At 44.9% G+C, this 23,041-nt stretch overlaps 1 protein-coding gene across 2 annotated transcripts in view; it reads right to left on the bottom strand.

Moving 5' to 3' along the window:
- Ccdc92 (coiled-coil domain containing 92) overlaps positions 1 to 23,041 on the bottom strand; it is a 28,824-nt gene that overhangs the window by 2,388 nt on the left and 3,395 nt on the right. For both annotated transcript variants that reach the window (XM_041647776.1, XM_041647785.1), the window contains exons 2-3: positions 2,869 to 3,015; positions 2,436 to 2,477 (exon numbers count right to left, since the gene is read on the bottom strand). In XM_041647776.1, coding sequence (XP_041503710.1) covers positions 2,436 to 2,477; positions 2,869 to 2,998 — 172 coding nt within the window. In that variant the 5' untranslated portion in view covers positions 2,999 to 3,015. The remainder of the gene's footprint in view (positions 1 to 2,435; positions 2,478 to 2,868; positions 3,016 to 23,041) is intronic.

Genomic DNA, 23,041 nt, shown 5'->3' with positions numbered 1-23,041 from the left:
TAACAATGACTCCTCACGACCTAACAAGCTGCTAGTCTGACAGTCCATCTGTTCCATGCCTTCTGCACCCACATAAACTCTGAGCTGCCTGTCTCCTTGTTTCTTCTGTGTTATGATCACTACAGCTGATTCAACTCCAGATCTGTGCATCCAAAATGTGCAGATAGCCCTGCCATGCCTTTGGGCGCTGGGAGCATACTGTACTCCCTATGCCAGTAGCTTCAGGTAGATTCTGAATTACTACAAGTCCTGTGGGCGAGTATACACTGCAAACTCACTGCAGGTGAATACAGACGTGTGTGTGTGTGTGTGTGTGTGTGTGTGTGTGTGTGTGTGTGTATAGAGAGAGAGAGACTAAGTCAGTAAATGGTAGCTTTAGAAATAATGCCGTATTATCTATGAGTCTTATGTTTTTAGACATAACCAAAACAATGCAAAAACCCCTACAGCACTAGGTTCTCAAGTGCATTGAGAGCCCCAGCACAGTAATCGGGCTTGACATCCATTGCTCTTCCTCCAAACACCTGCAGGTGGGCCCTTCCTTCTCAGCCCTACCTATAAGCATGGTAGGTCTTTAACCTCAGGCCTTTGACTGCATCCCAGCCAGACAAAACTTCTGGGATCTGTGTCATTAGAGACCTGGGACATTAGAGTAGACTCTCTGGTGCTGATGAAGGACACAGTCCTTGACAGCCACAGGTTCAGGGTGATTTCAGACACTGTCAGAGGTATATAGCCCTCGTCCCAGCACAACAAGAAATCCAGGGCTCCTCAGTAAGGTGCTTGTTTTGGCCTCTTATCCCTAAGAGGCCTAGGCAAACACTGTCCTTCCCTATAAATGACCTAGCTACCCAAATATCTGCTCTCAAGTGCAGATCTGAGAGGTGCTTCTGGAAGGTACTGGTACCCCTGGTTCTCTACACACCTTCTCTAGAGACTTCTGACTTTCCTTGTCTAGTCCACAGTCAGGTGTACACCACCTGCTCTTCCCCACTGAGCTGTACTGCCTGAGTCTGCTTGTGTCATCCTAGGCATCATGGCCTTCAGGGGAGAGAATCAGGATTCTTTCTGATCCGCCTTCTGAGCTTGTGTTTGATGTGCACTAAATGGAACACTAGTTTCACCCCAGAGGATGGGGCATGTCCCCACAAAACCCAGCCACCCAGAGGCTTTTCAAATTGTCCCCTCTGCTGAAGTAGAGTCATACACCTTTGACAAAAGCCATAATGCTGCTGAGGGCGTCCTAAAGGAGGGTGAAGGGGCTTGAGACAGAGGCTTGAGAGCTGTTGCGGACTAATGGGGCAAAAGGGAGAGGTGTGAAGACACCCTGGCTCCCTCAGCATGGACAGTTCCTTCTCAAGCCTGTCATGGTGGGGGTGTGGGATAGACCAAACACAACAAATTGCAGCTCTGTCCTGAGTTGCTGCCTGAGCTCCAGGCAGAGGACTTGGGTGTCTTTGCTTTATGGAGAGATTCTGATGGAGGCTCGTCCTCCAAGGCCTACGAAGTCTGACAGGGCTTTCTGCATCCACTCAGATAAAACCATGAGAGGAGTGCTTAGGAAGGAGATAGGACAGAGTAACAAAAACTCAGTGATGTTACCTGAGGTCTCAACAAAGATTGGACTCAAGGGCAAACTACCCTTGTAGAGCTTAGGGAAAAGGTCTCCCCCAGGAACACATTCGATGCCCTTCAGTCCCGGCCCTGTGCTAAGGAACAAGTCACTCTCATAGACTTAGAGCTCCTAGAAGACCCCGTCTCTGTCAGTTCTCTAGCCACCACTGGTTTGCTATACCTTTGGGGGCGCCCTGACGATTCTCGCTAGGGAAGCAGATCTAGACTGCAGTCCAGAGAAAGATGGTCCCGATGTCTGGGCCATGAACTGAAGCCCACTGCCCCCACCCCGCTACTATGGATCACTCTGGCTTTGAGCCAGGGCTTGGTTAAGCTCTGGAGACTGGGGGAGGAGAGCATCCTGCTTAGTTCTTACTTTTCCTCCTTTCTGGCAAGTCACATTGAAGTTTATATCTGGATTACAGAAGGATATACATTCATGGTTAAAAAAAAGAAAGAAAATTCTTTTTTTTTTTTTTGGTTTTTCGAGACAGGGTTTCTCTGTAGCTTTGGTTCCTGTCCCGGAACTAGCTCTTGTAGACCAGGCTGGCCTCGAACTCCCAGAGATCCGCCTGCCTCTGCCTCCCGAGTGCTGGGATTAAAGGTGTGCGCCACCACCGCCCGGGCGAAAAGAAAATTCTTAAAAGTATATAATAGATGTATGTATCTATGGGAAGCAAAAACAGGCACTCATCACTCCAGCCCACAGGTGTCTCAGCTCAGGGAAACCACTCTCACTGCAAAGGGACCCTACGCATATGACCAGTGGGAATACATTACAACGAAAACAAGATGCACCCACATGTGGGAGGAGCTCTTACCTGTCAGTTCAAAACTTTTGAGGGTCAACTCATATGTTAGATCTAGAAAGGAAACATGACACACAGATTATCATGGTGTATTTCACATCAGAAAACATCAGATTCCAGTGAGTGAGTTTTGCCCTGTAGAAGCAGGGCTGGCAGCTCCAAGAATCAACGTAAGAAACACTATCAGGGCTGCAAAAGGACTTGTCTCTCAAGAGTTCCCTTCCTCATCTTCCCCGAATACACCCCAACAGCACAAAGTGAGTGAGCAGCTGCCCCGTGTGCTGTGGCCAAGTGCCGTAGGCACCTGCTGTTCTAGGACAAGGCTAGCAGCTGAGTGTTGTGTGGTGGTTAAGACTTGCAGGGGTGTGGGCAACAAAGGATGACATGCGTGCACATATGAGCATGGGGAGTGGCTCTGCTTCTGTAGCCATCAGCCTGTCCTCACCTGTGCAGTGCTGTTGCAGCCGCCGGATCTCAGCATGCAGCCCCTTGAGTGTGCTGGCGTGCTCCCGCTGGAGGAAGAGAAGGTTCTTCTGTGCACTATGCAGCTGGTTCTCCAGGTTTGTGGCTGCCATGCTGACATCCAGGTGAACTGTAGGAAACACAAAACTCTGGTCACTGTCCCCAGCATGAGAGCTAAGAGAAGGTGGGGCTCCAGGTACATGTCATGGAAAGATGTGGGGAGCAGGTGAGGTCCTGGGATCCACAGCCCTCTTCTGATTGTTGAGGTGCAGGCCCTTAAGCCACTTCTCTATGGGAACCAGCTAAGAGCACAAATGGCACCCAGTACACAACTCCAGGCTGCTTCCATTCCTGGAGAGGAAGAGGTTTGGAAGGTAGACTGAAGAGTCAGTAGGTATGGAGCAGGGTTTACTCAAATTCAGGTCCCACCTTTCTATTGTCTTGTCTTGTGTGACTGACAAAAAGTACCCCCAAAAGAGTCCTTAACTAGGAAGAAATAATGCCCCACAGAAAACTTGGAGCCAGACATCCCTATTGCCCTGACTGGCCTGTTCCATCTTCCTCTCACTTGGTCTACAGAGGTGGATTGCCTCTGTCCCCCTCCCTGTCCCTTGCACTCCACACAGTAGCTGGGGAGGTGGGGTGTTTTAGGGTCCCACTACTCTGCCCAGTCTGAGTCTGTTGCTGCCACTTTCTTTGGCTCTCTCTGGAGATCCAGTGCACTGCCAGCAGTGCAGCTCCCTTCCGAGCCTATCAGTGCCCTCCAATGGCAGAACAGCCTTCCGCACCCTCCTCTCTCTGCCTCCCCAGGACCCCCAAGGTCTCAGCCTAAGCTCTGCTGTTTTCCAAGCCCAACTCAGATGAGGCTACATGTCTCATATCCCTGGCCACTGTCCTAGGGAACTGTCAGAGTGGGTTTATGGGCATGTCTCTTGCCTTTATCCTTGAACATCCTGTAGGCTTGTCCCTGCCTCAACCTAAGTCCAGTCCAGTGCCTGCACCCAGGAGGCCATGGTAAACACCAATGGTCACCTACAAGTACCAAGGCCCATGTTGGCAGGGGCTTCCTCCTCAGGTCTGTAACTCACAGGCATGTATGTCCAGAGAAACTATGTACTTTAATAGCCTAAACTTAAGACATCTCATGTAGCTCTGAGAGAATAACATGTCTACACAGGCATTCAGATACTTGCTTTTATAATCTACACTGGGCCCCTCAGTGACCACCTTGCCCCAATCCCTGGGTGGTACATTACGTTTATTTGAAATCCATTTAGTATGAACTGTCCTATTTGTATTGCCTTAGGGAATCAGTGCTTGAACCTAACTCTGGACTCAGGAATTCACTGTGATCTTGCTACTGCAGCTATTATCCTACGACAAACCACCTGGGGAGGCTTGCTGGGTCCTGAACATATGAATGTACTCTGACATTAGGACAAGGACTTTCAGCCCTGTGGTAGTCATGACTGTCTAGGTCCCCTTATGTCCCTCCTCTGGGATGCCCTAATTGGTTCCAAAGAGGAGATCTGCTTATGCAAGTCTACAGGACAAGGCATGTGCACATGGGACTGAATCGTGTTGAGATGGCTAAGTGACTTTCTCACCATTTGGGCAGGATGGTGGTGCTACAGAATCCATGGGGGAAAGAGCCGCACAGGCTAAGTCCATGATGCTATTTTTCTCCTGAGCTACTGATATCATACCATCATTATAGATGGTATGCAGGGCTTGGAGCTGGTCCCCAAGCAACTTGAAGAGCCATACATATGTAAAAGGTACACTGTCAGGTCTGGAATTGGTTGGTGTGATGAATGGAGTCAACTGTAGGTTTTCTGAAGATGGCTACCAGGCATCCTGCTAATACTTCAGTTCTGTGTGGTAAGGGCACCATCCTGCTCATGGCTCTGAACTGTGGTCTTTGCCCCAGGGTGATTCAGCTGTTTCTGTGCCTTGCTGAGAGACACCAGCAATTTCACAGCTCCTTGCAGGCTAGAAACTAGACACCAGTTCCCTTCTGTTGGAAACTCTGCCCCCAGGTGCAGGTAAGGTTCTAAGTCACTATCATTACCAGGGCCTGTGGCCCCACCACAGCGGACACACACAGACCTGTAGTCTTTCTCTGCAGACAGCTCAAGCAGTGGGAACAGGTGTCCTTTAACAGGACTTGCTTGACTGACTGGAAGGGTGAGGCACTCTGACATTCTTGCTGAGTTATTTCCCTGGTACCACAGAACATCATCAGTTCACATCATACTCTCTGCATGCAGCAGACCCATCAGGGAAGTCACTCTTCTGAAGAGGGCTATAGAGGCCCAGCTGCAATAGCTCCCAGGGAACTACGCCACCATTTCTGGGGTAACTCAACACTAATGAAGGCCTTGGTGGTTAAGGGCCCTGCCTGCAACCATTCTTGCCATTATTAAGACAAATGGCCTGGTCAATAGCCAAGCCCAATTCCCATCCTGACTCCCAGGTGCTGGCTGCCTCCTAGCTCCGGGGCATTAAGATCTTCCTCACGAAGCATTTCTGCACCAGCACTCTATCGTCTGCTCTGGCAGTCCTCTTTGCAGAACAGAGGGATGCTCTCACTGAAACAGGTAAATCAAGAAATGTGCCTAAACCAGGCCGTTCCCCTCAGCCTTAGGGTCTGCAGCAGTAACATTCAAGGCTGGGCAGATGTAACTTCACACAAGAAAGCAAATGCTTCCCATAGTATACACATTTAACCTCTGACAAATAAAGCAAACCTGATGCAACTCAGCTAAAGAGGACAGTTCTGCAAGGTGCCATCCCTGTTCTAAGCAGAAATAGCTTTCCACCCTCTGGGCTTTTTGTTCATTTTCCAGATAATCACAAATCAGCCCTGTTTTTAAGACAAGAAGGTGGGCAAAGGCCCAGGCTTTTAGACCTTACCAGCACCTTTGCAAATCAAGACTGCTTCAGAAAAACTAAAAGGAATCCCACCCTCAGTATGTATGTCCCCATGCCCTGGATACCAGCAGGAATGGCCAAGGGCCAGATTCACACTCACCCCCTGTCCCAGAGCCAGGCTGACAGAGCCTCTCAGGACTGACTCAGCACAAGGTGTCCTGGGTCAAAAGTAATGTTCTGCTCAGTCATGAGCTGCCAGACACCATTTGGGTATGTCTATGAGGGAAGATGCACAGCCAGGTCCAGATATTCCCCTTTCCAAAATGTATCCTTTTACAGCACCCCTCTGTATACACACTCATCTGGTCTACATTTTCCCGGCAAGCATCTGATGCTCTGGTCAAGCTGCATCTCCCCAGCCTTGTCCTTGCAGGTCCCCAGTATACTCTTGTGCTCATCATCCCAGTATCCTTTGCCCCTCTATTATCTGCAACATCCTGCAATACAGGGCCTTTGCACACCCTGTTCTCTTCTGAGCATCCCCACCTTCTACCCTCTTTTCCCCTCCCCCAAGAACTCATGCATTATGTATGCATGTCAGATAATTTTATCCTGATCCACCACAGAGCTAAGGAGAAGCCTGTGCCCATTACCTCACATTAATCAAAAAGCACTGCAGCGGCATTGATCTGAACATGACCTCATCCCATAAAGTCTTGACAGCCTGAGAAGATATTTTAAAGCAGCTACATTTAGCAGATGAAGAGAAATGAGTATCTCTGGGGGAGGGGTCTCATTTAAACACGGGCTCTGGGCTATCCAAAGCAGCGTAATTCACAAAGCCATGGAGGTAACAATTTCAGAATATGAGAACAGTGCCTAATGTGACTGAATGATGGAGGAGGGTCATCTGTCTAAGTGTTACTCTCATTGGTTAATAAAGAAACTGCCTTGGCTTTTTGATAGGGCAGGATTTAGATAGGTGGAGTAGACAGAACAGAATGCTAGGAGAAAGAAATCATAGTTGGTCAGACGCGATGGAGCCAGCTGCCAGGTCAGACATGCTGAATCTTTCCCGGTAAGACACCACCTAGTGGTGCTACACAGATTATTAGAAATGGGTTAATCAAGATGTGAGAATTAGCCAATAAGAGGCTAGAACTAATGGGCCAGGCAGTGCTTGAGTGAATACAATTTGTGTGGTGTTATTTTGGGTGTTAAGCTAGCCGTGCGGGACAAAATGCAGGCCTGCTCGCCTCATCACTACAACTGAAGATTGGTTATAGCAAGCTATTCTTGAGTCTACTCATCAATTAGTTAGTTCATCTGCTGTGGGTTCTCTCTCCATGAAGGATGGACGGACACACTGTCTCCCCTACTTTTTCAAAGAACCTGTCCTTATGGGCACTACACAGCATCTCAATGTTGGGACTTAAGGACTACTGGCACATTTTGTTCTGGTCTTGGGACTCTCCCACTTCCTTAATTATTGAGAATATGAGTATACAAATTTCAAATGAGTTCATAAACTTCTGTCCCCAGTTTGTATCTGTTTCACCAGGTTTCCACTTGGCTTACAAACACATCCATAACAACCTGCTCCAATGACTATGAGTGATGAACTTGCTGAATCCTGATGTGGACCAGTCCATACTATGTAAATGCTGTTTTTTTAGCTTGTCAATGAACCAGATTCTTCTAAGTTCCCTCATTGCCTTTGATTAACATTCTAGCCTTTCAGGGCCCTGAGAAAACGTCCTAAGGTCAGCAGGAAGTAATTACAGAAATGAATATGTTGTCCCTGTTCCCCTGCCTGGAATATTAGATAAAAAGGGAATATCTCTGTCAGTCATCACAGGGAATTTGGTCATTGATACCTTGAATAAATGATAATTCTATCTAGGTGCCATTAAACTAACAATGCTAAAATCCTAATATCAGCCTCCGGAACAAACTCATCTCAAGGATTTGAGAAGATGTACTATGCAGGGGCAAGGAATTTTGAAAGAGCACATGGGAGTCTTAAGACTCAATTAAAAATATAATAAAGGGCTGGAGAGATGGCTCAGAGGTTAAGAGCACTGACTACTCTTCCAGAGATTCAATTCCCAGCAACCACATGGTGGCTCACAGCCATCTGTAGTGAGATCTGGTGCCCTCTTCTGGCCAGCAAGCATACAGACAGACAGAACACTGAATACATAATAAATAAATAAATCTTTAAAATATATATATAATAAAAAAATGGGCAGTTGGGGTTATACCCACAGTCATCATATATGTATTTTATTTCAAAAATGTAAATGGGATGTCTATGAGCAATCTTCCGTGAATAGATTTTGGCATGAAAGCACCACCACATAATTTGCTCAGGTCTATGGAAAGATCCATTTACTGGTTTATAAAGGAGTCCCGACACTGTTTTGGTATAGGGAGAAGGCATGTTTGTGTTTTTGCATAGGATGAAATTGAAGCTCAATTATATAGTGTGAGGAACAGAAAGATGCTGATCCTGATGTTGCTGATGATAATCCAGAAAAGCCAGAGTGAGACCAATTAGGCCTATGTTCCTGATCCACCCGTTTTACATCCTGCTGTTTGGGAGTAAAACGAGATTGTATCACAGCCAACGATATACATCTGGATCGACCTGCCACACAAGAGTTCCCAAATGCTCGAAAATTTTTCTTATGTTGGGTATGGTAAAGGAATTCCTGTATATTTTGCAAAGAATATTGCTTTGGAAGTATGTCTTGAAGTATTTCCAAAATTAATTATGGGACATAATAAACAATGTACTTATTTTACAAAGTGATTGCTTCCTCAAGGTCATTGGGTAAATGATACTTCACCCCTTCAAAGATTTCCTCCATACACGAAGGAACCGAGAGGGCCTAATAGAACTTTGTAGTGGAGATGAAGTATTGGCATTATTCCATTCAAGTACAACATCACAGTGATATCACAGTACATTCTTGACTGGTCTGGAAATCAAGAAGATCATTTGACTACAGCAGAATCTTGGGACCAACAACTGCCAGCTGGAATTTGGTATTCCAGTACAAAATTTCCAGACTTTAGAAACTTGCTGCTGCCATGGGAAAAGTGGCAGGACAATCCAGTTCTTCAAAACCTGTTTGCCCCCTAAAACTGTTTTGGCTTGTGTCAAAATGCCTTATGTTCTTTTGGTGGGAGTTAAAAATCTTTATGAATGGTATTGTGTCAATGTATCATGCCCTGATTGTATTTTGACTAACTGTATTTCTCAAGTGGATGTTCATACCTGTGAACTGGTGTTAAAATAACCTTCTTTTGCAATGTGCCAGTACAAATAATTGAAGAAATAAAGAAAGCTTTAAGTAGACAGAAACGTGCTGCTGGATTAGTTGCAGCAAGAATTTCTGCTCCTGTTGTTATGCTGACTACTGCAGTGGCTTCAGTGGCTTTGTCCCAGTCTATTCAAATGCAGGATTTGTTAATCATCTAAGAATGTTTCTAGGACACTGGAGACACAAGAAGACATAGATGTAAAAATGGGACAGAAGAAATTGAATGCCTTGTATTATGTGGTACAATCCTTAGGGGATGAACTCCAAAGCTTACAAACCAGAGTCCAGCTGAAATGTCATGCTAACTATGAGTGGACTTGTGTTACATCTTTTGTGTATAATAAAAGTGTTATCAGTTGGGAAAGAGTTAAAGCACATCTTAAGGGAATTTGGCATGATTCTAATGAGTCCTTAGAGTTGGCTAAATTACATCAAGAGAATTTTGGAATTAAAAAATGCGAAAATGGATTTGATGCATCAAAAGCAGTTGAAGATATTTTGGAACAATTTAAAAAGACTGTTCCACCATGTCAGCATTTACTTCACTTCTTAGCAGTACTGCAGTTGTTGGAGCTTGTGTTCTTTTGGGCATAATTTGTTTACCTATAGTTTTCAAGCTTATTATGAACTCACTGTGGAAAGTGGGCTCGGAGCTTCATGGAGTAAAACTCCGCACACTTCCCTAAAAACTTGACACCAGAGACTTGCAGTTAGAGATGGGTGAGTTTGCTTTGCCTCTTTTCGACCTAAGATAGGAGATGGATCTCTAAGGTCTATTTTCCTATGACAGATAAGACGAGGGTGCAGTAAGGAATCCCCAAGGCAGACACAGTCTTCTGAGGGACTCTGAGAGGTCCTTAAAATATAATAAAAAGAGGGGAATTGTGGGAGCCCACGTGTGACTCAGTTTCCATCTGGAGTCATTTCTGACTTAAAGAAGTCATTTGAGTTCAAGCTTGCCTGCTCTGCTTTTTCCTATAACCTTGAGGGCTATGAGAGACTTCTGATTTAGCCTGTGAGAAAAGAACACTCTATCTAGTAGAGTATATACTGCTGACGACAAACCTCAGGAATATCAAGATAGAAAGTAAGGCTGCTTCTGGGCAGCAAGCACATGTTGGAGAGGAGGCTGCTCACTCAAGGACAGGAATGGTCTTGTGGTTAGATACTGACCGGCCATCTGTGCTGTGCTTTGTTCTGCTTTTGTATATGAGCAAGTTCTGAAATAAACTCGGGGCTATTTGGCTGTTTCGACATGACCAGACAGACCTCCCAATTCTATCCTGTCTTCTGTTTCTTCTGACTTTTCTTTGGCCTCGAGGATCCAGGAACCCTAGCTGAACTTGTTGGAGTGGGCTCCTATAAGGAATTTATATACTGCTCTGGTGACTGCCATCAGGAAAAATATTGGCCAGGGAGGAAGGTACGCTACATATTTCAAGGTGGATGTGTGGGCTCAGAGGACACCAGGGAAAAAAGCCTCCAACTACTTGGCCAGCAACCTGTCTCTCCACATGAAAAAACTCAGGTTCAGAGAAGATCTGCAGAGCACAGTGGAACCAAAAAGGACAAGGTAGACAAACTTGAGAGGGATGGGGCTGGATCTGGGGTGCGAGTGAAGTCATTTAGCTGGAACCTGATCTTCATGACAGCCCACTCAGTGCTAAGTGCACCAGGCTCTGGTGCCTGGCTTACAGTAAGTGCTCAGTATCAGTGACCTACTGCTATGTAAATATGGATTCATAGCTCTACATATTTACCTCTAAGCTGTTTATTTGTTCATACTAGATATTTCCTGAGAACGAGCTAGCAAATTCTAGTTGCTTCCAAAGAAGACATCATAAAGTACCTGGGTCATCTGTAAAAGCACTTCTTTAGTTGCCTTCCCGCTCCATCTCCACTGGAGAGAGGTCATCCAGGGAAGCCAATAAAATGAACAGGTAGAGTCCAGAGACAGTAAAACTTTACATCTTCCTCTGAACTAATCTATAGTTCTCTCAATGGCTAAAAATGGCCTGAGTCTGGGTAGTGGCCCTTCCCTGGACCTGCTTTAATATGCACCCTGGAGGGAGGCTGTTGAAATGGCTCAGCAGTTAAAAGTGCTTACTGCCAAGTCTGACAACCTGAGTTTGATGCCTGGGACCCATAGGTGGAAAGAGAGAACTGACCCTACAGTCTGCTGACCTTTGATGTGGTAAGGTCATATGTCAATCTGTTGATTTCATTGGTTAATAAAGAAACTACCTTGGCCCATTTGATAGGCCAGCCCTTAGATGGGTGGAGTAGACAGAACAAAATGCTGGGAAGAAGGGAAGTGAGCTCAGATGCCATGCCTCTCCTCTCCAGGCAGTCACCATAGCTCTTCTCTCCAAGATGGATACAGGTTAAGAATATTCCTGGTAAGACACCACCTCATGGTGCTACACAGATTACTAAATATGGGTTAAGCAAGATATAAGAGTTAGCCAAAAAGAGGCTAGATATAATGGGCCAGGCAGTGTTTAAATAAATACAATTTATGTATTGTTATTTCGGGGCATAAGCTAGCCAGGAGGCCGGGAGCAGGGCGACAGGAACGCAGCCCACAGCTCCTTCTATAGACCTTCACATGCATATGCCATGTTATGTGTGCATACATGGCACAATGCACACATACATACCACAACCTTAAAAATGCACCTTTATCATGTATGAAGACAACAGACACAATTCTGAATTCACAGTAACCTAAATGAAAGAACCGCTATAAGCTGTAACATTCTGTTCCTGCTTGCAGAGGCATTTAGGAAATTCAGTGAGCGAGTCATCTGAAAACCCCCCAAAGAGCTAGGGTTGCAAGAAAAAAAAGCTAGGCTGCATCAGCTCCCAGAAAGGCAAGCATTTGATAAGACTCCAGAAATATCTTGTTAAAGAACAAAACTATAGCACTAAATATTAAAATTAGAAGTGCAATTAATTTTTTAAGGAGACAGAAGGTAATCTTAAAGAATCAGGGTGTTTTGGCCTAGAGAGATGGCTCAGGAGTTAAAAGCACTTGTTTGTCTTGTAGAGGACCAGGGTTCAGTTCCTGACACCCACATGGCAGCTCGTAATTCCAGTTCCATGGAATACAATGCACTCTTCTGACTGCCTCTGGCACCAGGCAGATACATGATACAATGCCATAAATACAGGCAAAGCACTCATACATGTGAAATTAACCTAAACAAAAGAATTGAGATAGCTTTTTTAAAAAATTTTTCACATGTATGAATGTTTTACCTCATGTATATATGTGTACCATGCATGTGCCTGGTGTCCTCAGAAGTCAGCTTTGGATGCCCTGGAACTGGATTTTTGAATGGTTGTGAGTTATCTTGAAGTTCTGGGAATCAAACCTGGGTCATCTGCAAAAGCAATAAGGGCTCCATCTAAACTGCTGAGCATCTCTCCAGCCCATGCTTTTTTTGTTTTAAACTAAATAGAAACAAGTGTGGCTACAGCTCAGCACAGGAGTCCTGAGTTTGAACTGCAGTCCTCTGTTATCCAAAGAGTCATCGTGCTGCCTGTGTGGGGCCAAAAGACTTTCAGCTACAAGATTAAACATAATGGTTGTGGTGAAGAAGGGGGAGCTGGTGGGCTGACCAAGCCTGCAACTACCCAGGCCCAGAACCAGGGTTATGAGTTGGCCCACCCCAACATCTATTCCATTTACGATCTGCTGGAGCATGTGAAGGGGCAGGTCCTGTAGACCCAAAGCTGCAGGATCTTCACAACACAGGGCAACAACAGGATTTCCAAGAGGAGTCCCACAGAGAGCTCAGTATCAAAAGTGTAGCAGAAACCAGAGGCTTCGAACCAGGCCAATGACTCTCTACAATGAACACTTACACGTAAAGAATATGGATAAAAGATTTACTGCGTGACTCGGTACGTCACACTATAGCTTCCACAATGAGATTTTTTTCTTTTGTCTTCTTAAATTTTATTTTATTTTTGGAAGGAAGGTTGCAAGGGCATAAATGAATGGGACTGAGACACATGATATGAAGGCACAAAGAATAAATAAAAAGTAAATTAAAAAAAAAAGCAGAATGGCTGGTGTATTGTATCAGAGCAAAAAAAAAAAAAAAACCAAACTGACTCTGGTGTCAACCAAAACTGAAAACTTAATGTAGAAATGTCTTATGGGTACTCTACTCCCTAAACACACAGAAGCCATTTTCTTTAACAGATGTTTCTAAAAGCCAACAGGAGAAAGAAACCAAACAAACACTTAACTTTTGCACAATGACTACCACACAAAGGATTCTAAGTACTTGGCAGGGAGGACTCAGGGAGCACAACACAGCACTGTGTGAAGATGAAAAGTTAACAGCATGTGCTTGTGATGGGTTAAGCTGAAAAGCTCATGTTGTAACCTATATCAGCAATTTCACATTTTGCATAAGTCATGACAAAATGTCCAAGGATATACATAAGAGTTATTAAAACATTACTTTCTAGATGGTGGGTTATGAGTGATTTTTCACTTCTTAAAAATTCTAGGCTGGAGAGATGGCTTGGAAGTTAAGAGCATTGGCTGCTCTTTCAAAGTATCCTTGTTCAATTCCTAATACTCACATGGTGACTCAAAACTGTCTGTAATTCTAGTGACTGGGGACCCAACACCTTCAGCTGGCCTACATGGACACTGCCCACTTGTGGTGCACAGACATTCCTGCAATCAAAACACCCGTATACATAAAATCAAAGTAAATGAACTTTTTAAATTTCATTTTAGTGCTACCCAAAGATCACTTTATAGTCAGAAGAAATGATCTCATGCTCTCTCCTGAAAAAGGCAACCAATGACCACCACTAAGGAGGAGGCAGTGTGTTTCCTAACATCATGTCAGGGGATCCTGGATGACTAGAGCTGTCATTACTTTGCCCAAGTACACCAGAGTACATTGGAGGCAAGTTTTACAACAGCAACAATTTAGTGCCCCCAAGACAGGCAGAGAATGACAAGAGCCCCTGAGTGCATCCTCTATCCACACAGACTACCTTCCTGTACTTGATAACATTATCCATCATAAAACATAAGCCCATCAACAATTCTCCAGCCACTGACATCCATTTCCTTCAGAAAGAGTGCACAGCCTGATGTTAGGGCTGTAAAGATGTGATCAGAAGCTGGCAATTAGGCATGGAAACATGATACACAGCCTGTCTGGGAAGCCTGTGGTCACTGGAGGCCTGCATGATGGATTTATTCCCATGTCCCTCTTACTCCAATTAGCTCACACTTTCAGAGTTGCTATTTAAAACCACGCCAGGCACCCATGCTCAGATAAGGGATGAGTCCCTCTGTGTGCAAGGTCTCCTCAAGAAAACAGGTCTGGAATGCAGGAAGCTGATGTATCTCTAAATGGGCTGTGTAGGCAAGAAGAGGTCAATGACCAAGCTCTCCATCACAGGGTACCTGCTGGAGTCTGGGCTTTGTGGAACTAGTACCTGAAGCAGATTTTACCCTAGGAGGTAAGAGCCTCAGACTCCAGAGGAATCAACCCAGCACTTACAATTCCACAGAGAATATTCTAGATACAAATGGTGGCTGGGACAGCAGAGGCCAAGGGCATGTAGGACAGTGACCCTGCCTAAGCCCTTCGGTTACTTCTGTATCCTCTTCTCTCTTCAGGCAGCACTCAGGGTAACTACTCTTTAGAGTAATCCATCAGGGTGAGCAGTACTAGCAGAAAACTAACTCACTCATGGCTTTGCAGAAATATCACCTGTGAGTTTCTCAAGCTGCCCAGGCATCAGGATCACCCTGAGCCAACAAGGGAAGAATCTCTATAGACAGGGTACAGACAGTTCCACCTATGAAACTTTCAATGAACAAGGGTCCAAGGACTTCTTGAGTCTCAGAAGTCACCCTGATAGCTAGGAGCTTAACATCATCATTGAATCTGTTTAAAAATTATTCCCACAGTGTTCTATTCTACTGCCTAGACTATCCTTAAACTTGGCACATAACCCAGGCTGACCTCAAACCTACCATCCTCCTACCTTGGCTTTCTGGGTACTGAGATCACAGGCGTGTGCTACCACACCTTGCTTAAATTTATCTTGACATTTACAAAGCCTATAGCACTAGCTGGATCAGTCCTTTTGATTGTGTACTTAGCAATCAAGCTGGTATGCTCCTAAAGCACCCAATGTTAACTTCTTTCCATGCCTACAATCACTTGGTGAGGGAAGATAACAATCTGTAATTATAACCCCCTGAGGTGGAAGTACTAAGCGCAGGAGGCAGAGAAAAGGAGCCCAGGGAGGTGCCCTTTAGTGCACCTGTCACCTCCAGGCAGAGAAGATACCTGGAGGGTAGGGGGTGGGGACTCAATTGTCACAGCATTCCTGGCACTTTGTATGATACCAGGTGGCACCACTTAACTGCTGCATGGAAGGACAAAGCTTCCCTTCTGGAAAGGCTGGGGCTGAGCTGAGGCCTGGAGGATGGGCAGACCTTCCTAGGAGGAAACGACTCTGGGGAGGGAAACATGAATGAAGCTTTACAATAGCGTGACTACAAACTATTTGACTTTGGAGAGGTGTGGAAACAAGGTGGGATAGACAGGCGACTGCCAGATTTACACTACCGTATTAAGAACTGCTCAAAGGCTGGAGAGACAGCTTAGCAAGTAAGAGCATTGGCTGCTCTTGCAGAGGACTAGGGATTCAACTCCTAGCATTCACATGGCAGCTAAGGAATATAACCCCAGTCCTAGGGGATCAGACACCTTCTTCTGGCTCCTGTGACACCAGGCACACACATGGTTCACAGACACAAATGGAGGCAAAACACTCATATACAAAGCATAATTTAAAAAATTGTACATATAAGTTGAGGTCAAGGTAGAAACCAAGAGGGGAGGGCTATACGATAGAGGTACAGTTCCCAGTTCAGAATTCAGACTGGCCAGGATAAAGCAGGGCACAGGAGATGAGAGGCACAGTGGTCCAGGTCTCTTAGCTCTGGGAGGAAGTTGTAACAAAGGCTTATAAGGTCAGGTGCTATCTTCAGCTCGCTGAACACTCTTACCCAATCTGTATCTCAGCAAGTAAAAAGCTGCAATTGTAAGGTAGCAGGGGTGGGATTCATTCTGAACCACTGACTCCCAAGTCCACATTCCTGACATATTGTACTGTTTTGCCCCCATGGAAATGTCCACCAGCACAAACACATAGCCAGCACTCACTGCAGTGATAATACACTATTAGTACTTCTTCCAAAGCACCCTTCCCCTTGCCCTACTGCACAGCTCAAGTTGAGACTGGCTCATATACAGACTTTTTCCTTAGTGTTAACAGTCTAACAGCTTGGTTTTGAGGATGCGGCCACTCACGGGAAGACAGCACTTTAGAACAAGAGGTGTTTGCCCTACAGATGCAGAAAAGCAGACTCTGTACAGGGTTAGGAACTTAGAGCCTGCTTGTGAGCTGGTACAGAACTCTGTGAAAATGTGCTGCTGTTGTTTTCCACTAAGTATTTTAAACATCCAGGCTTTAGATTCAACATAATTCTGTACAATGCATCCTAGAAATCCTAATAATTTGCTTTTCTGACAGGCTGTCTTACATGACAATACACTGTCTTCCAGTACAGTGCAAGGTGACCTCTCTCGATGACACAGGTTGTGGTTTGCTGACTAGCTGGAGGAGGGGCTCGGGCTTGCTCTTTATAAATATCAGGCCATGGCTGCTGACTCCTTCCTCGTTCAGACCATGACTTAGATGATGTATAGTACTAGGGCAGTGGGGAGTAGATAGGACAGCATGTAAGAATGTGCGACACGGTGGAAGGCAGAGGTACCTGCTAACAGCTGACTTGCTTATGTAGTCTTATCCCTGCCAGTCTCTACTGGAGTGAGCTACTACTATTCTGCCTAGACAGTTTGCACAGCCATTGTTTCTTTGTGGATGTACAGCAGCTGGAAATGATCAGGATTAAAGAACATGAAGAATGTGATCTCTGGTGCACTAAAGGGCTTGACCAGGAACTGTGGAAGACCTGCAGCTCTCAGAGACATCTGTAGCCATTTGGGTCACTACAGCTGATAAGAGGGAGCTACCTACAGCCAGGAAGCCCCACAGCAAAGAGTTACCCAGTACCCAATATGAACTGCAGGATCCCAGGTGATGCAGCTCTGCCCTGAGATGAGGCTTTCTCTTCTTGTGATTTGACACTTCTGCTCTTCTTGAGCTTCAATGGCATGTGTGGGTATACAGAGCTCAGAGGAGGGACAATACCTGGCCAGGCAAGGCCTTCTTCTCATTGTAGAGAGCTACTAGCCTTGGAGAAAAAGGCATCCAATAACAAGCCATCAGAATAAGCCCATGTAAGCTTGTTTTGAATTTTCCACCCCTGGTGAGGCAAGTGCACAGAGGGCTTGCTCAACCTGCCCCCACGCTGGGCCAATTCAGGCACCGCCTTGCTCTCCTGGGCCCACATATAAACTTCATATTGCTTGTGACCGGGAGTGTTCCTCTCAGTCCTTGGCAGAAAGATTTTGGTGTTTTTGTCTAAATACTAAACCACGAAATGGAACCCTGCAAACAAGGCAAATCCAGTATTGTGGTTTGTAGTGATATTTCATTTCTATTTTAATAAAGAAAGCTTGCCTGAAGTTCAGAGAGTAAAACAGTTGCACTGATTAGCCTTACAGACCAGGCAGTGGTGACACACACCTTTAATCCAGTTGCCACACTAGTTTGCCATAGAAACCATTCGGTAGTGGTGCACACCTTTAATCCCAGCCCTAGAGAGGAATATAAAACGGGAGGAGACAACTCTCACACACAGTCTCATCCTTAGATTGCTAGAGGCAGGATCGCCATTTCAGACTGAGGTAGAGGTAAGAGCCAGTGACTGGCTGTTTTGTCTTTCTGACCTTCAGGTTGAACCCCAATTTCTGTCACTGGGTTATTATTACTCGTGCTACAGTGATTATATATGTTTCTAGAGAAATTCTGTGGGCATTCTCTGAAGTCTATACAGAGCTGACACAGGTCAACTCCAGAGCATACTGTTGAAAGACTTTAGCATTAATTCATATATAGGGAACCTGTTTTTAAGGAGACTGCTAATTACATGAACCTTAAAAAGATTAAAGTGTCTCAAGATGTTGAGATTGTGACCAGACACTTCTATTCCATGTAAAAATACTTCAGGATGGAAGAAACAAAATAACAGGTTCTGTGGTCACCAGGACACCCCAAGTACAGTGCCATGATTTAAACTTTGCAATTTGCACACATATAATGGAGAAGTTAAGGAAATCAGTGCTGAGTCAATCAATTAAAATTGTTTCCTACTTGGAAAACAGCTCTTGCTCTAATGCAAAAACAACTACTCAGGTACAAAATTCTAGTTCAAAATTAAATGTAAAGATCCAGAGGTTGGAGAGATGGTTCGGTTAAGAGAACTGGCTGCTCTTCCAGAAGACCCAAGTTCAGTTCCCAGCACCCACATGGTGGCTCACAACTACCTATAACTTAAGGTCTGAGGATCCCATGACCTCTTCTGGCCACCATAGGTAAGAGGAATACATATGGTGTACAACCATATATTCAGGCAAAATACCCATACAGTTTAAAAATCCTTTAACAAAATAAAACAACAATAAAATGCCTGGCCCAATGGCACAGGCTGTAATCTTGGGAGGGCGTGGCAGGAGAATTAGAAATTTGAAGATTTCCTGGGCTACAGAGTGTTCCAGGCTGGTCTGGACAACTCAGACTATCTCCAAAAAATAACAAACAAATGAATAAACAAATGAGCTGAGGATGTAGCTCAGTGGTTCAACACTTGCCCAGCACAGCTCAGGCTGTGTTCAAGACCAAGCACAGCAAAACAAAAAACACCAAAAACCCCAACTCCCCAAGTACTTGTATGAAGCACAGGAGTGGAGGCATTCCAATGTAACATGGGAGATGACACCAGAGACGAGATAACATCCTTGAGGCTCTTAAATACATTCTTTGTTGCATGGTCTAAGAGCTTCCCTTTGTGGTGGCAATATAAAGTTTTGCAGTTCATTTTATAAGGCACCTTTTCTTTTAACTTTTCTACATTTGCTTATTGTCACAGCATATGAATAGAGATCTAAGGACAACCTGTTCTCTCCTTCCACCATTTGGGTTCTGGGGATGGAACTCAGGTTGCCAGCCTTGGCAGCAAGCACCTTTACCAACTCAGCCATCTTGCCAGCCCAGTGTAGCATCTTTCTTTAGTCTTAGTGCCAGGAGCTAGGGTCACCATTTGAAATAGGCAAACGACCAAACATTAATATGACCTTTGCATAGCTCAGAGTCTACATGTAAGGGAGGCTGAACATCCCAGCACATAGTAAATCACAAGAAAGAATTCTCTCACAAAGGCTAAGTATCTACCCTATCCTTTCAGAGTAGGGACACAGTCTCTCCATAAGCCTTTTTTTTTAATTTATTTATTTATTATGTATACAATTTTCTGTCTGTATGCCTGAAGGCCAGAAGAGGGCGCCAGACCTCTTTACAGATGGTTGTGAGCCACCATGTGGTTGCTGGGAATTGAACTCAGGACCTTTGGAAGAGCAGGCAATGCTCCTAACTACTGAGCCATCTCTCCAGCCCCCTCTCCATAAGCCTTTAAAAAAAATCTTGGACATCACAGAGGATGGCAACTGTAAAGTTATTCTATTGGCTGAAAAGTATGTTCAGGTGTCATGTTTCTCTGCCAATGTTGAAATATCAATAATTACATGATTTTTAATGTAAACTTTGCTTTCTAAAATCCCAATTCCTTACAGACTAGTGAATACTAGAATGATTAGGGAACAATATTTATTTACCTAAAGAATTACAAAGAAATTAAAATTCAAATGAGGAAAGCAAACCTGTCAAACCTGTCACCCATCTGTCTTTATGGGTAACAGCTGGACAGTTCTGAACACTTGTTTTTTGTTGTGTGTGTGTGTGTGTGTTTTTCAAGACAGGGTTTCAAGACAGGCTTTGGAGCCTGTCCTGGAAATAGCTCTATCGACCAGGTTGGCCTCAAACTCACAGCCTCTGCCTCCCGAGTGCTGGGATTAAAGGTGTGCGCCACCACCAACCATCCAGCTTTAACATTTGCTTTTTAAGAACAATGATGGTTAAATCAATTTATTATGGGCACCTGATACATTCAGTACACTTAAACACTGCATAATACATTGCTACTTAAGCAGAGAGCGTAAGACAGAGTACCTATTTGTGAACACCACAACACAGTAAAGAAAAGCAACAAAAACTGTATAGAGGAGAAAAGGCTAAGCAGCTTCTAGCAAAGTAAGCTGATCTTAGGGATGCCTCCATCCTCAACACAGAAGCGTCTCCACTCTTCATGGTAGATATTCTCTGTCCAGAAGACCAAACACTCTCACACTGACAGTGGAGCACTGAGATGCTGATGGGGGCTCCTTGCTCAAACCACTTATGAGTCTCACACTATCTTCCATCAGGCCTGTTTTATGAACCTTATTGCTTGGGGAATAACACTGTCAAGGCAGTCTTGAGCTTACCAGCTCTCTCCATGTTGTACCTGTCCCCAACCTAGGTACATGTAGGAACAGGGCCTCTGAGACTGCAAGAGAGTCTTTGCAGCCAGGTAGCCTTTGGTATTTCAAACAGGCCCTTGGAAGTGACAAAGGATTCTTTTCTGTATCCCCTGCCTGGATGCAAAAAGAGAAGTTAAACAGAGAGAGTTGGACAGAGGCAGGTCCTCCGGGCCTTCCAGCTTACTAACAGTGCTGTATGAGTCACTCTGCTCATATGGCTGGCCCTGTGTGAAGCCACTGGGAAATGACAGTAGCTCATGGTGGGGGCCATTTATAAACATGTTCTGATCAGGTCACTTGAACAGGAGTGGAAATCATATGGTGTCTAGTCATTCCACTCATCCAGCAGATAGCTGCCTATAAAGGCTGACATGTGACTGTCAAAAACACGTAAAATATTTTATTCCTCGATCTAACATAATGTGTGTTGACTTAGAAGCACAAATATGGCAGATATACAACTTTGTGTTTCACCCTGTGTTCACTGTCTCCCAAGACCGGACTGGGGAATAATAGTTTAAAGTGGAATATGTGCAGTACCCCGGCAGCATTTTGCAGAGACAGGACTAGGGAATCTGGATGCCCCATCTTGGGACTGCATATGAGAACTCAACAATTAAAATCTAGAACTAGCTGGGCAGTGGTGGCGCACACCTTTAATCCCAGTACTAAGGAGGCAGTGGCAGGCGGATCTCTGTGAGTTCGAGACCAGCCTGGTCTACGAGAGCTAGTTCCAGGACAGGCACCAAAGCTACACAAAGAAACCCTGTCTCAAAAAAACTAACAAATAAAATAAAAATCTAGAACTTTTGCCAGGTGTGGTAGCACATGGCTTTAATCCCAGGACTTAGAAGGCAAAGGCAGACAGAAAACAAAAAACAAACAAACAAAAATCTAGAACTGTCACCTAAATGGCTGGGCAGCTGTGAGACTCTAACCACTCCCTTCAGTTACAGGCACGATATGTAAGATAATCTTGTTTGTCATCAGAAGCCATGCTGAAGGCATTGATGAACATCCTGTGAGAAGCCCATGTGGCCAGGGGCAGTCAAACAATAGTCCAAGTCCTCAGTACACAGCTCTGGTACACAGTGTAATGTGTGGAGCCCCAAAAGTCATTGGGCAAAGTTCATCATGATGTTCCAGGGCAAGACACAAGAGCATCCCAGAAGACCACTCCTACCTGTCTGGCTTTGGTGTTCTTTTCACTGGACCTCAATACCATAGCTTTGATACCAAGATAAGCTATCAAAAACTGCCTCAACCACTTACTTTACATTTATGTACTTGGGTATGTGTGTATGCACACATACTCTGACAGGTATGCGGAAGACAGAGGGTGATGTGGGGGGAGCTGGACCTCTTATATGGGATGTAGGGATCCAAATCAGGCCATCAGGCTTGGAAGCAAATGCCTGAGCTCAGTTTCTGTAAAGTACTGCTGGGGTACTGCAAAGTCACCTCGCCAGCCCTTGACTACTTTCTTCCTGGGAAGTATGCTTACTTAAAGACCTATTGCCAGGTGCAGGATACACATCCTTCTTCCCTGGCCAAAGGACCACCTCTCCTTACCCAGAGCAATAGGCAGGTCCACAAACTGAGAGATTGCTGCTCTCAGCTTCTGGAGGTTTCTGGTCTGGTCACAGGCATTCAATCAAAAAAACAAAACAAAAAACAGATGACACACTATGAAAGACAAAGACTGACACCCCTTGAAAAAGACAGCTAGTACTGGTGACCTCTGCTGTATTCTTGTCTACAAGGACATAAAACTAACTGCAGCTTTCCTTATCCTCCCCATCAAAGTACAAATGTGGATTTGTTACCATGTCACTAGTGAAGGATAACCCCTGTGCCTTTTGCTTAGGGTGATGTATGTGATAGCTAGAGAGACAACAGTTCAAATAAGCTTCTTTGATATCAGAGTACAGAATGAGCATAACTTCCTACTTCATCCATCACTAGAAATTAGGTTAGAAACCATTAGCAATCCCAGGGTAATCATCCACAACAGGACAAAATTTTCTCTTGTGAAGCCAGTGTTTTATGCACCTCCACCCCCACCCCTGGCTACCACACACATACACATCAAAGGTAGCCCTTTTCAGTGTAATTCTTCACTTCTGGGTAAAATGTGCAAGCTTAAGATGACAAGGACCACAATAGTCCTGGGAATTGCAATGTGTAGTAGCAGACATACCTTAAGCAACATCAATATGAAAATGGACTTCCAGGCTCATAAACACTAACTGCACAACAAATGAGAAGGCAACAGCCACTTTCCACCAGGACAGACTCCCATGACAACGGATCTCAGGCAGAGCCCATATGGTGGCTCACAAAGTATCCAACA

This window comes from Microtus oregoni, unplaced genomic scaffold (assembly GCF_018167655.1).
Source record: "Microtus oregoni isolate MIOR12 unplaced genomic scaffold, Mior012 000003F_ref0000135, whole genome shotgun sequence".
Lineage (NCBI taxonomy): Eukaryota > Metazoa > Chordata > Mammalia > Rodentia > Cricetidae > Microtus > Microtus oregoni.
Note: the sequence above shows the minus strand (reverse complement) of the source record. Positions and strands in the feature narration are given on the sequence as shown.